General features: G+C 33.6%; 1 protein-coding gene across 1 annotated transcript; it reads right to left on the reverse strand.

Annotated features, from left to right (window-relative positions):
- Nucleotides 1–2231: 2231 nt before the first annotated feature.
- Nucleotides 2232–7769, reverse strand: LOC107954949 (heat shock protein 90-6, mitochondrial). Its single transcript, XM_016890643.2, has 20 exons — nucleotides 7456–7769; nucleotides 6944–7138; nucleotides 6779–6852; nucleotides 6205–6330; nucleotides 6032–6125; nucleotides 5866–5949; nucleotides 5640–5783; nucleotides 5435–5548; nucleotides 5285–5344; nucleotides 5118–5192; nucleotides 4926–5030; nucleotides 4568–4708; nucleotides 4381–4473; nucleotides 4199–4276; nucleotides 3737–3991; nucleotides 3541–3643; nucleotides 3231–3405; nucleotides 3042–3147; nucleotides 2873–2962; nucleotides 2232–2616 (listed from the first exon to the last, which is right to left on the reverse strand). Exons 1-20 carry the CDS (start codon nucleotides 7567–7569, stop codon nucleotides 2449–2451), a joined length of 2394 nt encoding a protein of 797 aa, XP_016746132.2. The 5' UTR covers nucleotides 7570–7769; the 3' UTR covers nucleotides 2232–2448.
- Nucleotides 7770–15972: the final 8203 nt, after the last annotated feature.

Raw genomic sequence — 15972 nt, forward strand, 5'->3', positions numbered from 1 at the left:
TGGTAGAAAGTCAAAAGCTTGAGAAATTATATAAATTGAAACATAAAAACTTAAATATGATTTTAGTACATTTAAAAAAAAAATTACCTCCGATATAATGTAATTGCATCAAATTTATGTGATCCATTTTATCAAAATAAACAAACATAAATACAACTTAACAGGATTCATTGGTAGATAAAAAATCTTAGGTTTGGATGCCCACCCCACCCTTTATTTAAGTAAAAATAATGCACCTAAAATACCAAAGAATTTGTGAGGTGTTGCTGCGGATTTAACTAAAAAAAAATACTTAAAACCTGTGAATATGGAATAATCATATACTTAAATTGACCTTATAACATCAATATCCAAGAGTAAAACGTAAGATTTATTTTTCTTCCAAACAAAACGTATGCATTGTAAATATTACAAAATCAACCTGCTACATGAAAAGTAAAACTTCAACAACTAAATTTCACAAACTCAAGAAGTAAGTAGTGTGGTAATCAAATTTTAGATCCAATTGATAGGTTCAATCCAATCTAAAAATGGGTTAAAAATTTTGCTCAGCGTGATCTAAATAAAATACTAAAATTTAGGTCCAGTCCAAGTCCCCCGTATTAAAATTTTTATTTTATTTTAATATAAAAAATTTAAAAATATAATTCATCAAAAACACTAAAACATTCAAATAAATGTTTCCCAACAAATTGAAAATAAGTTTAAAAAAGTCTTTATATATAAATAACACTAAGATAGGTGTAATTTAACAAGAAAATACATCTGAAATAGTAACAAAATAACAAAAAAAACATAATTATACAATATCCAAACAATAACAATAAATGGTAGTAACATAATAGTGAAATGACAGTAAAAAAGTAGAAAAACATCAACAAAACAGTAGAGTTTTTTTTTTTTGTAAATTCAAGCAGAGCAAAAAAAACCTTACTCGAGGCTTGACCAATTTTCTAAACGGGCCTTAATTTTTATCCAAACCAATTTTTTTAGCTTTATTTTTACCCAAACTCTCTCATTTTTCAAATGGATCTTTGGGCCGCATACAAGTCTAACCATTAGTAGAAATATATAGAAGATAATAAAGAATTGAAAATTTATATAGAAATAGAAATTACTGTTTTAATATTCTAAATTAATGCTAATGGTAATCACTAATTTAACTCTATTAACCTAAATAAAAGTATATTAAAAGGACTATAATAACCTTACTTATTTTAAAAGAAATGTATTAAAAAGACCATTTTAACTCTATTTATTCACTAGGCTCTCTATTTTATATTATATATAGATTATAACTGTAAAACATTTTTTAAAGTAAACAGCAAGTTATGTCGAGTAATATGTGGCGTTTTAGTTTCTTAATTATGGAACTTCTTTTATTGAAAATTAAATGATGTCGCCAAGTTTACATTCATTATTTAGGGCAACTTTTAAAAATTTCTTTTTATCTATTTTACATTTTAAATTCTCTAATACAATATGAAATAACATAATTGTTCTATACATTTTTTTTAAGTTTTTAAAGAATTAAGGGATTGACAAGTATATTATAAGATATAATAAAAAATAAAAATACTAAATATATAAATAAATATGACATTTGTTACACTCTTAACCAGTTTATAAAATCTAAAAACTCTTAAGATATTAAATAATTACCCTAAAAATTATATAAAAATAAATAAATTTTAAGGATATGTGTATGATTAAATTAATATACCAAGACATATACAACTCTTATTTATAAAAATATATAAATTAAGCTCCAACACAATTTAATTGATGATGAATATCTGGTTTGGTGGTTTTTTTTTGTATTTACCAAATATAAATAAATTTTATGAAAATAGATAGACTTCAAAATTATGAAGCAAACTATATCAAATTCTACAGTACAGTGAAATCGATTTTCAAGTTGAACCGACTTTCATGGAAGTCAGCAGCACCTCTAGGAGCCGACTTTCTCTACCTGTTCTTTTTCATCATTTTTGGAAGGCTTGCAAAGGCGTTCTTACTTGCTAACAACCTTTCATTTTTGTTTTCTTTTCATTCTATTAGAAGAGGTATATTTAAGCTTGATGATTGACTCTGTTTAAGGATTTCATGCTCTTCCAGCTTATTATCATGGAGCCATGGGAAGATTGCTGGTGTATTATTGCAGTTTTGAGTGATTTCACAATACCTTTATGTTTTGCGATATGATAAGGTAAAGTTCAGCAGCTGTAAAGTACCAAAAGAGCATAATGATTCGCAATTTGTCCAACCAGTTCTACTCTCAATTCTCAATAGCATTCAACTTTATCACTACATTTGTATCTCTAAACGAGAAACCCTAGCATTACATCCAACATGCATCCGCCACTTGCTAAGGAACCCATTTCGGAATTTGCTGAATATATAAGGTATATGCAAACGGAACCTACTTCAAAACCAACCATGCACTTTTCATTTCTGGCTACCAGCTTCAACTGGCTCAACTACCTCAGCTTCCAATGTCTCTGTTTGGGGAGGCTGTGATGCTGACTGCTGACTGTCAAACGTTGACCATTTACCCGAAATAGCCATTCCCATCATCTCATATATCTTACCACTCAGCTGTGCTGGATTGTCAGGCTGCATAATTGACATCAAGTAACACGTATGAGAATAAACACATTCACAATTATGAGCGGCATTTTGTCAACAATCAATGACTTCAAACACTTTTCGGATATTTAACATCAATTCTACAAAGCTCAAATCGCAAGATAAACCTCAGTATACGAAATGAAGTATAGTAAGATAGGTACAATATGAAAATAAAAAACTATATTCTAAGGTTGATGCAATATGATATATTTCTCAGAGGAAATAATGAGAAAAAACTTACAGTGTAACCACTAGAAACAAGTGCTGCATCATACAAAAGATCTATTGCTCTCAAGGCATCTTCATCATCTGGGTTACTCTTGAATGCAGCCTGCAGAGACGAGTACAATAAGTTCCATAAAATGATAAAGAATGAAGGTAGAGATTAAGTTTAATGTTCATCATCGTACGTTTAATTCTCTAATAATTGGATGCTCAGGGTTGATCTCAAACACCCTTCTCCCTTTCATAAACTCCAAAGTAGAGGTATCACCGACAGTTTGTGCCTTCATGAGTCTGCAAAAGAATCAATCGTGTTAAAAAATGATGCTAAAGAAATTTGCTATAAAAGGCAGCAGATCAAACAAGAGGATATTCACCTCTCCATGTTGGCAGACCAACCAAACTTCCCAGATACCAAAACACAGGGTGATGAACTCAGACGATTTGAGATTTGAACATTGGCAACTTTTTCACCCAATCGTTTCTTAATCCAATCACATGTTCTGCTAAATTCTTCTTTTGTTACTTTTTCCTTCTCCTCATTCTTATCACCTACAGAATTGAGACCATAAAAAAAAATAAAAAATGTGTAACCCATGACTAGCATTAACCTAATTGTTGATCTAACTGCTAAATAACTCACAAGAATAAGCTGGTACAGGCCAGAACAAGAACACACAGACTAACCTAGATCCAAATCTTCTTTGCTAATGTCTACAAAATTCTTCTCCTTGTAAGATTTCAGACTTTGAATGGCAACCTCATCAATGGGATCTACCAAATAGAGCACCTAGGAGATTGGAACCAAAAAAATTCATTCAAGATGATGCACAATAAAGTTAATCGGTATATATTTCAATATTTAATGAAGAAAGAGACATACTTCAAGATCCTTCTCAAGAAGTCTCTCCAGGAAAGGTGTATTCCGAGCACTGCTCACGCTGTCAGCAGCAAGGTAATAGATATCCTTCTGTTCAGCTTTCATGTTTTCAACATACTCATCCAAACTTATCATCTCGTCCTCACTCTGGGAAGAGAAGAATCTAAGCAACGGTGCAAGACGCTTGTGATTTTCACGATCTTCTATGCATCCCAATTTCAAATGTTTTCCAAAATTCTCCCAAAATGTCTCATAGTCCTACAATGTAAGCACATGTTAGTATACAAAAGCAAAACGGCAGAAGATGCTGATCAATTCTTATTAGCGCACAAAAGTAAGAATTACACCATTAGCCATGCTTTGTTTAAGTCTTTTTTTACAGTAAATATATTTACAAAGTCACATAAGAGTTGGAAGGGAAAACAGAGGCAGAAGATAGGAGAAAGGAGAAAATATAATGCATACTCCTTTATTTTCACTCATGGATATTCCGAGAATCATGTCGAAGGTTTTTCGAACCAAACGTTTCCTCATGATTCGTACCTTTAAAAAAAGCACAAACTTATAGTTAGAAGAATGTTAAATAAGAAAAGTAAGTTACTTTTTCAGTATCTAACAAGAACTCTGGAAAAAGATTTAGGCCGTACGATGCGACTTTCTTGAAGAATCTCACGTGAGACATTGAGAGGAAGGTCATTTGAGTCCACAACACCCTTGACAAAGCTTAGATATCGAGGGAACTATACAACCAAAAGAATACGAAGTGAGCACAAGTCAGACTACATTTGAATCAATCATATTCCTCTCATGGATAAAGGAAAGACATTTTATTACCAATTCGCCATCAAAATCATCCGAAATGAAAACTCTTTTAACATAGAGTCTTATATTCTTCGTTTTGGGATTGGTTATGTCATCCCTTCCCATAGGAGAAGCGGCTGGGACATAGAGTACAGAACGGAACTCCACCTCACCCTGCAAAACCAATATTTATAACTTAAAAATGAAATAAGAAACATTGGAGGAGTGACGCTCTAGCCATGTTAAAATTGCATAAAATTTCAACAATATTATCTTAGGACATTAAAACCACAGCCCGCTTCTATTAATTCAAGATAATTTAATCCAAAGAGACCCCCACAAACTTTTCAAAGCTGATTCAGAATAGCTTCCCACTAAGCAATGTAATTACCTCAGTTGTGAAGTGAGATGATGCTAACGGATCTGAGTACTCATTAAAAGTTTTTTTGTAGAACTCGTTGTATTCCTCTGTTGTCACCTCCTTAGGATTACGGAGCTGTAAAGATAAAATTAGTTACATAAAACATTTTAGAAATACAAATTTAAAACTTGCGCAATTCTAAACTGAGACCTAAAACCTCACCCAAATTGGCTGAGTCTCATTTGTAAGCTCCCAATCCCAATACCTCTCAACAACCTTCTTTGTTTTCTTCTTCTTCTGTTACATCAAAGTCGAAAAATAATCAATTGCATGTTGCTAATGAGCCTGTAGATGATGATAAAACTACATAAATATAAAAAGGAAACCACCTCAATCTTTTCATCTTGATCAGCCTCTTTGGCTTCAGCTGGGTCCTCATCAACTTCAACCTGTGATAAGCCAACAGGTTAGTTATCCCTAATACTAGTTGATGACTTTTGTCAAGAAAAATGCAAATGTTGATATCATGTTGAAAGCACCTCTTTAGTGATTCCCTTCTCCTGCCATGTGTAAATCGGGAAAGAAACAAACTGTGAATAATTCTTCACAAGCTTTTGAATCCGTTCCGGATGGGCAAAACCTTTGTCATCACGCTGAAAGCACACAGACAAAAAGAAACAAGAGATTAGTTCAAGATACAATAATAAATGAAGGTACTAAAATATTCTTCATTATTTAAGAGACCTTAAGATACAATGTAAGGCGTGTTCCTCGTGGAATGAGATTCTCTGGGTTTGTCTCCTCCCGAATAGTATATGAGCTAGCATTTGCCTCTCCTTCCCATACATATTGTTTATCAGATTTTGGACTTTTTGTTGAAACAACTACCTACAATTACAATAAAATACATTAGCAACTGCCACCACATGAACTTCTGAATTCACGTGCTAAAATGACAAGTACTTCTTACCTTATCAGAAACCAGAAATGCTGAATAGAAGCCAACACCAAACTGACCGATCAAGTTGTTGTCAGTACCAGCATCTTTGCTTTCCTGCAAAATTGTACATTTTATTAAAGCACATAACATGTAAACCTGGAATCAGGTTAGAGAAATATTATCTTCAATATTAGACCTTTACAGCCTTCAAGAACTTTGCAGTTCCACTCTGTGCAATTGTTCCAAGACAATCTACAAGTTCTTGTCGTGTCATACCAATGCCTGAGTCCCTGTAGCAAGCAAAGTAAGAATATAAGTATTGCTAAAAGCAAATCCACAACCAAAGCATCTTACAGCTCATATTCTTACGTAATTGTTATTATTCCATTGTCTTTGTCAGTTTGGATACGAATGTCAAGATCAACAGCATCCTTCGAAAGCTGAGGATCAGTAACACTTAGATACCGTAACTTGTCCAAGGCATCACTTGCATTGCTGTTGAAACCAAAATAAATAAATAAATAAATAGTTAGATTTAATGATACCAATTACGCAGGCCCTTATATAACTTTAGATTAAAGATCAATTATTGAAAAGACAACTCTGTAGTCTGCACTCTGTTGTATCTAAGCATTACTGACATCTTTTCAAATTACAAAATAAAAAAAATGACATCACCACAAATATTATACCAGATCAGAGAGGAAATAAAATAACCATACATAGTTCTATTGTATTTCATGCAGCAAGCAGAGATCGTTAAATGCTAAGAGCATAAAGAAATTGACCCATCTAGAATGGAAAAGGTTAAAACTTCAAATTGTTCCTTATATCTAAACAACCTAACAATAATATTAAAACATAATAGGCGAGCTTGTTTTTATTGTAAAAATCATTATATTTTAATAATACAGGGATGGAAGAACAAATTCTCGAAACATGCCTGATAAGCTCCCGAAGGAACACCTCTTTGTTGCTGTACAAGCTATTGACAATAAGATCCATGAGACGACTAACCTGCCAACATGTATGAAACAGTAGCATTATAAATAAAACTCAGGAAAGCAGTAGCATAAGAACTATTATACACGTCGGGGCCTTAACATACCTCAGCTTGATACTCATATTTCTCAGCTGGAGGTGGAGGTGGATTTCCTGAATCAGATGCTGCCGAGGTTGACTCGTATCGGCTTCCCAAAAACAAATCATTTTTCAAGTTCAATTGAGAGGAATGTCTGGTCGTGTTACATTTCCCTCCAGTTATTGCTGAGTACCACCTGGTACTATTATCACTCTCCACTGCCTGGTCACAGTGAAACAAAGATTAATTAACTAAAACTAATAAAATCGCAAATCATACTACAATAGAATACCCGATTGAAAAGTGTCATAATCAAAGTGATTTCATAAATCCTTTTCGTTAATCATTATCAAGAAAGAAGATGCGGAAAAGATTAAAAAAGTAAAAAAAAAACCTTCTCCATTAGTTCTCATTAATTCTCACTTACAAACTAAGCACAAAAATATAATTATTTAGAATAAAACAAAATAAAGACTTTTCCTTAAGTTTCAGTGAAACGAAAGCAAGATTTAAATGGTGAGAAATGAGAAAGAGAGTACCGAGACAGGGATGGGAGTGGAGAAGGAGATTGGAGCAGCCGCAGCGATCCGGTAACGAGTAGCGGGGGCGCGAAGGGCGGCCGATACCGAGCGCCGGGAGAAGCGATGCATCATTGAGAACTGGAGAAGAGATGCAAGCGAGCGAGTTTCGGGAAAGTTGAGAAATGGTAACTCAGTGAGTTTTGTTCCTTTGGGTGCGATTAAGGGAGAAGTAAAATTAATATATTATAGTGCGAAGGTTTTAGTAGGGTTTTTCCCCTTTCGGAAGCTTCTGGAGTTAACTTAGGACTTTAGATTGAGGGTAGAAATTCGGTACGTTAGGGTCTACGCTGGGAGTCGTTTATACAAATTCGAATAGGCGGCTCTCGTTATGCCACGTCATCAATTTTAAGAAAATTTATCAAAAATAGACTATATATTGAATATTTATCACATAAAATAAAAGGCCCAATCAGAAACACTGAACCTTTTAAGCGGAAACAAACAGAAAACCCAAACCTTAAATCGATAAACCAAGCCAATGCTTCTTCACTTACAAAGCCTATACACGGCCATTCAACATTATGTGAATATTAAATTATGGCTAAATTTTCATTTTGGTCATTTAATTAAAATTGTTATAATTTTATTTTTGAATTAGTTAAAAATTTTCATTTAAGTTATTGAGTTGTTAAAATCGTTATTATATAATTTTTTTGTTTGCACTAACTACACTACTCGAAAGCTCTTTCTCCTTCCTTATTACAATTTAGTTTTTTTTCATAAAATAACTTTAAACGTTAAGAATTTACGAACCAAAATTCAAATAATTTTTTTCTCTAATATCTGAAACTGATCGTCAAATTGACTTAGATTTAAGCTATGTTCTTCTATTGGCTAATAGATATTGATCCACAGTATTGATCGTTGAATCGTCGCTTGGAGCTCTAGAGCGAAACTTTGCTTTAATAAAATACTCAACAGCACAATAACTTAAATAAAAACTTTTGAATAGTCAAGTGACTTAAATGAAAACTTTTGAATAGTTTAGTAATCAAATTGTAACTTTTTTAGTTAAGTGATCAAAATAAAAACTTATCCATAGTCTAGTGACTAATGGTGTAGTTACCCAAAATTTAATTTTTAAAAAAAAAATCATTTTATCCAAGTTCATAAATTGGTTAGATCTCGTAAACGAGAGAAATTTTAATCAAAAATTTATTTGATACACCGTCAGTGAAATTTTTTAGACTTTGCGAACAAGTTAAGGGTTTAACAAGTGTGTTATAAGATGTAAGAGAAAAAAAATTAATTACATAAATAAATGTGACACTTATCACACACTTAACTCAATTGTAGAATTTTAAAAACTCCGCTAACAATATAGCAAATAATTACTCATTTTAATCTCTCGTCTTGTTACAACTTAATTACTAGGTAACATTACATTAACATTTAAACATACAGTTAAACTTAGTCCTACAAACACAGATAGGAACACGAGTCCAAGTTATGGCGGAGTTCCGAACATAGTTACCAAGGCTTAAATGATGGTCGGATTACACAGAAACATAAAACAAGTCAATTTGCAATACATAACAAAAATTTGCGAAGTAGGGCCACACGACCGTGTGCCCTGGCTCTATGGAAGGGTCTAGGCCGTGTGAAGGAGGTACACGCCCATATGGCCGAGTTACATGGCCATGTGAGTAGCCCGTGTAACTCACTGTCCAAAAGGGCCAAAATAAGGTGTAAAGTAGACACAGTCGTGTGGAAATCTCACACGCCCGTGTGGCTAAGGGACATGGCTGTGTGTCCAAGGCACATGCCTGTATGAAAATCGAAAAAATCTCCAAATAGTAGCCACACAGTAGTGTAGCACCAAAAATTGTCGAAAACCTTAATTTCCCAAATGCACACTGCCATGTGGACTGCCCGTGTGCAACACACGCCCTTGTGGCCACCCGCGTGGTCACGAAACCACACAGAAACAGGCTGAAAATCGTGCTTTAGGAAATGAAATAGTCTTCAACCCTTGGCAGTTTAGAAATATACCAAAATATGTAGAATTTCACGCAGTTCAATAGCAATATAATACTTCAATTAATCAATCTCAAAAACACACAAGAAATTGTCGAATTCCACAAAATCCAACAGCAATGCGATAACAAAATTAAACAGTTTCATAACACACACCTTAAATAGAAACCTTGATGCCAAGACTGATCGATTCGCTCCCACTAAACCATTCGAAAACCCGATTTAGAAAGCAATTAGACGGAACACACGAAGATGACTAACCCTTAACCAATCGATAAGTAACATATATGTAAAAACTAAAAAGAATAAGAAAAGAATTGAAGAACAGAAGGAACCCCAACAAAATTCTAAAAATTTGGGAAACAAAAGGAAACAGTAAGAGAAGAACGTGAAGAGAAAGTAATGGAAAAAAACGTGATATTTGTTTTATGAGAACAACTTCTTTTTGTAAAAAATAAAATAACAAATACTTAAATAGTTTAACACAAAATCAAAACATAACTTAAACCAAAATTCGAATAAAACCAATTATTCTTTAACACACATGAGGATTCAAACCTGAGACCCGAAGGTAAACTAACACACATCCAACCACCGAACCAACAATCTCATTCCGACATTAGAACGCAAAAATAAACCCAATTGTTCAACCTACTCACTAACCCTTACTTCAAACCTTAAAACCTCTAACCCCAAAATACGAGGCGTTACACACCGAATCTCTATCAGACACTATGGATGAAGGTACCCCATGTAGGCGTACTATCTTAGAAATATACAATTTAGCTAACTTTTCCAATGAATAACTGGTATTCATTGGAAGGAAATGAGCTAACTTGGTAAGCCAATCAACTACCACCCAGACAACATTCTTCTTGGATGGACTAAGGAGTAACCTTGAAACAAAATCCATGGTGATCCTATCCCATTTCCATTCGAGAATTTCCAAAGGATACAACTTTCTAGAAGGAACTTGATGTTCTACCTTAACCTTCTGACAAGTCAGACAAGTTGATACATACTCCAAATTTTCCTTCTTCATACCCAACTACCAATAAGAGTCTGTGATAACCCGAATTAGGGCCTAATCAGAATAGTGGTTTTGAGACCACAAAATTCGAGATAGAAATAATTATTTTATGATTATTTTGAGGTCTATGATATGATTTCATGATTGTGTGAAAATTTCGTGAAGAAATTCTATGCATAAAGTGCTTAATTTGAAGTTAAGGACTAAATTGAATAAGTTGCAAAACTTGCATTCTAGAAGTTTCTAGTATGAAATTGCTTTGAAATATTAATTAGGAGGTCTTAAATAGAAATTTGACCAATTTATAAGTTTATGGACAAAAATTGGACATGGATGGAATTTTTGAAAGTTTAGTAAGGAAGGGCATTTTGGTCATTTGGATATTAAATGAAATAAAATAGGAAAAATAACACAAAAATGATCATCTTCTTCATAAGTTGCTGCCAAATTTTGCTCTCCACCATAGCTAGGGTTTCAACACTTTTAAGCCTTGATTGTAAGTGATTTCTATGCCCGTTTCTAATGTTCTTTACAATTTTGAAATCCTCGTAGCTCGGTTTACCTATTTCTACCAATATTTTGAGCTAGGGTTTATATTTAAAATTTTACCCATGGATGATATGTATGAATTTTGATGTTTTATGGTAGAATATGAAGTTTGAGATTGTGTTAAACAACTTTTGCTAAGTGATTTTTCGTAAAAACTTGAAAAATGACATAATCGGTAAAAATACCTAATATTCATAAGCACATGTTAGAGTGTGAATTTGATGTTGCTATAGAAGAGAAAAATGATCAGCATGTCATAAAACATAAGAAAATAGGATGAGGTTTAATTTACGAGCCTTGGGGCAAAAGTGTAAATATGTGAAAGTTTATGGGCAAAATATTAATTTTGCCAAAGTTCGTACTAGGGGCTGTTTTGATGAATGTGTGTATTAAATAAATTAATTTGGTATTATATATCAAGAGAAAAGAGATTCGAGTCGAGATTGGGGGAAAAATAAAGTTTACGAGGAATAGGCTCGACTATTCTCATTTTGTATCGAGATAAGTTCATATGTAAATATTGTAATATAACCGTTATTTTAAATCATTTAATGCTATTTATAGGATATTATGATTTTTATCATGCAATTCTATGCTTTGTGGTCATTGTTGGACAACATGCAAAAATTTTATGAATTATGTGAAAAATGTGAAAGACTACCGAAGTATCGTCATTGGTATTCCAAGGAGAATGTTAAAGGAGTATGAACGAGGAAAGTCCCGTTGAACCTTAGGAATAGACTAGGACATTTGGGCATCCAAACTTGTTGAGTTGAGTCCGAGTTCGTGAGATGTAACTAGGCATCCGAGCTCGTTGAGTTGAGTCCGAGTTTGCTTATAGGCGGGTTACATGGTAGCTTGGCTACATATGTGGCACTTATGTGCAAACTTTCCATGTATCCGAGTTATATTCCGATGTGTTCAACGGGTAAAATTCTAGGGAAATGGAAGAATACTCAAGATGCAAGTGACGTATTGGTAAGTGTTGTGGAATGGGCACTTTGGACAGGTATGTACTTAACCCTTGGGTTGAGACTTGATACGACAACAATAATATGGTAAGACGATAAATGATGTATAGAAATGTGATATATGTTTTGGTGATATTATGCTAATGTTGGTTGGTATAATTGCTTTGTTAAGTTATTTGTTATTTTCATGTGGACTTACTAAGCATCTATGCTTACTCCCTCCTTTTCATTCTTTGTAGTTTTGACAAGTCAATTTGGAGATCGGGACGGTCGGAGGCACGCTCACACTATCACTGGACAATTACGGTATAATGACTTGTAATTTTTGGAAATATGGTATGTATAACATTCCAATCATTTTGTGTGTATAATCTTACGATATGGCCCATGGATGGAATAGAAATGTTTGAGAATAATTAGCCATTGGAATGGCTAATAAATTTTATATATAATAACATGTATGTTGTATGTCTTAACTAAACCATGAAAATCCTTGGAAAGGTAAAATTGACCACAAAATAGAATCAGACAGCAGCAGTGATGTGAATTTGAAAAATAACTAAAAATAGTAGAAATGGAATTAAATAATGAATAAGTTATGGAATCTAATATTTATGAGTCTATTTTCATATGGAAGAAACTAAACAAGTAAATGAGTTATATTTTATGAGATATTTAAGTTTTGGTGGAATAGGGTCAGAGCGATCTCTGAATCCCCTGTTCTGAATTTAAAAATTTACCATAAATTTTACAAAAATAATTAGGAGTTTTACCTTACATGTGTGAAATCCTTATTGAGTCTAGTTTTATGAAAAACAAACAGCATAGTCATTGAAACTCTGTACAGGGAGATATCTGATTTGTAATAATCAGGGGTCAGAGTAGCCGAACCCTGAAATAGGGGAGACTTTAACTAATAAATTGTACTAATTGGCCAAACCAAAAATTCTAGAAAAAATTTAGTAAGTAGATATATGAGTCTATTTTTATGGAAAATTTATGGAATTAGATTTCGAGTTTCTTAACTCAAGATATGGATTTTTTAGCGACTGTGACGCAGTTAGCCAGCTTGTCTGGGAATTCTAAAATAAATTGTTTGAGCTGTTTAATTAATAAATTAAGTCCGTTAACACCTCGTGCTCGAATCCGGCGACGATCTCGGGTACGGGGGTGTTACAGAGTCCTTCAGATCTTCGTACATCTTGATGCTACCAAGGTGGAGTGAAAAAGGTCCGTAATGACTCCCTTAACAACTCTTTTCTTATCCTATTTCCTACTAGAACAAATAACCTATTCCTGAACTTGAGCTCACCTTCATTGCCTACACTGAATTTCATTGCTTTACCAGACAACATCCTTTGTTTAAACTTGTGACATTGGGCATTTATTTGTCGTAATACGATGTAGTAGATTAAACTAATTTTTGCACTTTAGAAGCTTGAAAGCAAGTGTTTTCATTAGGTTTTAATTATATTTTAGTAAATTTTCTTGAAGATAATAAAATATGCAAATGAGTCTTTTATTGACCTTAGGGGCTGAATGAGGCCTAAGGGTGTGAACTTTGTAAGTGTGAAAAAGACCATTAGAAGGTGTACTAAACTGATACTCATCATTTTGTCGCAATACAGAATGATCAATGTCGCAAAACAAGGAGAATAATGGAGAAAGCATGACTCTACCTTCGGTGTCGCGACACACCCCTGAAGACATCCCAAAAGGAGTATATTGACTCTTATCTCGTGACACAGGCCCTGCTATGCTGCAACATCTACTCTGGACAAGAACTAACACGAGCTAGGGAGCGTTTTGGTTCACACAATCAATCTTAAAGCTTGGGAACGTCAGCTAACCTAGGGTTAAGTACGATAACCACCTGAAATATATAAATAGGTTCATTTGTCACACATTATGGACATCAATACTTGGTTTAGAATTCTTTTTTAAAATTTAGTTTAGTTTTTCTCTTTTCTTAAGTTTAGATTTACTTTTAGTTTTTTCTTTGTTTTATCTCAAGAGATCTAGTTTTTGGAGACAATTAAACTTTGTGGATTCACGTGCATTCTTAATATAAATCAGGCTTTTTCTTAACCTTTATATTGTCGATTCATTTAGCATGTTTGCTCTTTATATCAATTCTATATTGTTTATGAAAACTGTGAGGGATTAACGAGTGAAGGTATGATCTTTTAACTATTTTATAGGGTTACTCAACAGATCAGCTGTTTAGGAGAGGAAGAATTGAAACCCTAGGCTTGACAACCCTTAAAAGTCATCAAGGTAGGAATTAACCCAAAATTGGTTTGGCCTATCCATGAACACCTTCACCCCAAGCCAGTCTGGACTGTGAGGTCAAAAGATAAGTAGTCCTTGCTGACTCATTATTTTAGTGGAATATCAGAATATCCTGCTGGGATAGTGACTAGTTGATTGGCAAGGAACCCAAAGCAACAGTTAATGAAGATAACTGAAACAAGCTAATCACCCATAACTAGATTTGATTAATTCCACTTTTCAATCCCTTGATATTTATTACTTTATTTTATATATTTTATTATTATAAAAATCTTAAAAACTCATTTTATTTTTACTTTCGTACTATAACTTATTTCGAGTACTAATTAGATCTTTTGGTGTTAAAATTGATCTAGCATTAGCCTCCTTTGGGTACGATCCTTGGAGTATTTACCTACTCTATTGTAACTATATTACAACTAGACCCGTATACTTATGAATATCGCCTCATATATATATATATATCTTTTACTACAGTATTCACAGTTTGGATGTTAGTACGGAGGCGGTTAGACATCCTTCATTTGTTATTCTATTATTAAAGAGAGATAGGGTGATTTCACAACTAGCTCTGCCAATAAGGCCCTATCATCAAACATGGCCACCTTAGCTCGAAGGGACAACAAAGCTGCTACAATCTTTTTACTCAAAGTATTTGCCACGACATTTATTTTCCCAGGGCGATACTCAATGATCAGATCATAGTCTTTCAACAGTTTCAGTCATCTTCTTTAACATAGATTCAAATCCTTCTATGTTATCAAGTATTTTAGACTTTTGTGATCAGAAAATATGTGACATCTTTCCCTATACAAATAATGTCTCCTGAATTTCAATGCGAAGACTACTACTGCTAACTCTAGATCATGCATAGGGTAATTCTTTTTGTAAGGTTTCAATTGGCGTGATGCATAAGTCATGTCATTTCCTTTCTACATAAAGCCATATCCTAACCCATTTAGAGAGGCATCAGTATAAACTGTGTACTCAACACTAGGCTCTGGTTATGCTAATAATGAAGTTTTAGCCAAGACTTTTTTCAACTCCTCGAAGCTCTGTTGGCATTCATCACTCCATACAAACTTTTCTTTCTTTCTCAACAACTTGGTGAGAGGCGATACTATTATCAAGAAACCCGTCACAAACCTCTTGTAGTATCTAGCCAACCTTAGGGAGTTGCAGACTTCAGAACATTGTTGGGTGAGTTCCATTCTAGAACTGCCTTTACTTTAGCAGGGTTTACCATAATTCCATTTGCTGAGATAACATGTCCCAGGAAGTGCATCTCTTTCATCCAAAACTCACATTTTTTGACATTTTAATATATTTAATGTTCACGTAGGGTCCACAGCTCAATTCTTAAATGCTTTTCATGATCACTCTTACTCTCAGAATAAACCAGTATATCATCAATAAATACTAACAAATTGGTCCAAGTAAGGTTAGAATACCCTGTTCATTAAGTCCATGAATACCCTGTTCATTAAGTCTATGAATACTGTTGGCACATTCGTCAACTCAAATGGCATCACCAAAAACTCATAGTGACCATATCTAGACTAGAAGGTTGTCTTTGGCACATCATCATCCTTGATTTTAATCTGGTAATACCCTATCCTTAAATTGGTCTTAGAGAAAATTGAAGCCCCGTTTAAC

This window comes from Gossypium hirsutum, chromosome A07 (assembly GCF_007990345.1).
Source record: "Gossypium hirsutum isolate 1008001.06 chromosome A07, Gossypium_hirsutum_v2.1, whole genome shotgun sequence".
Taxonomy (NCBI): domain Eukaryota; kingdom Viridiplantae; phylum Streptophyta; class Magnoliopsida; order Malvales; family Malvaceae; genus Gossypium; species Gossypium hirsutum.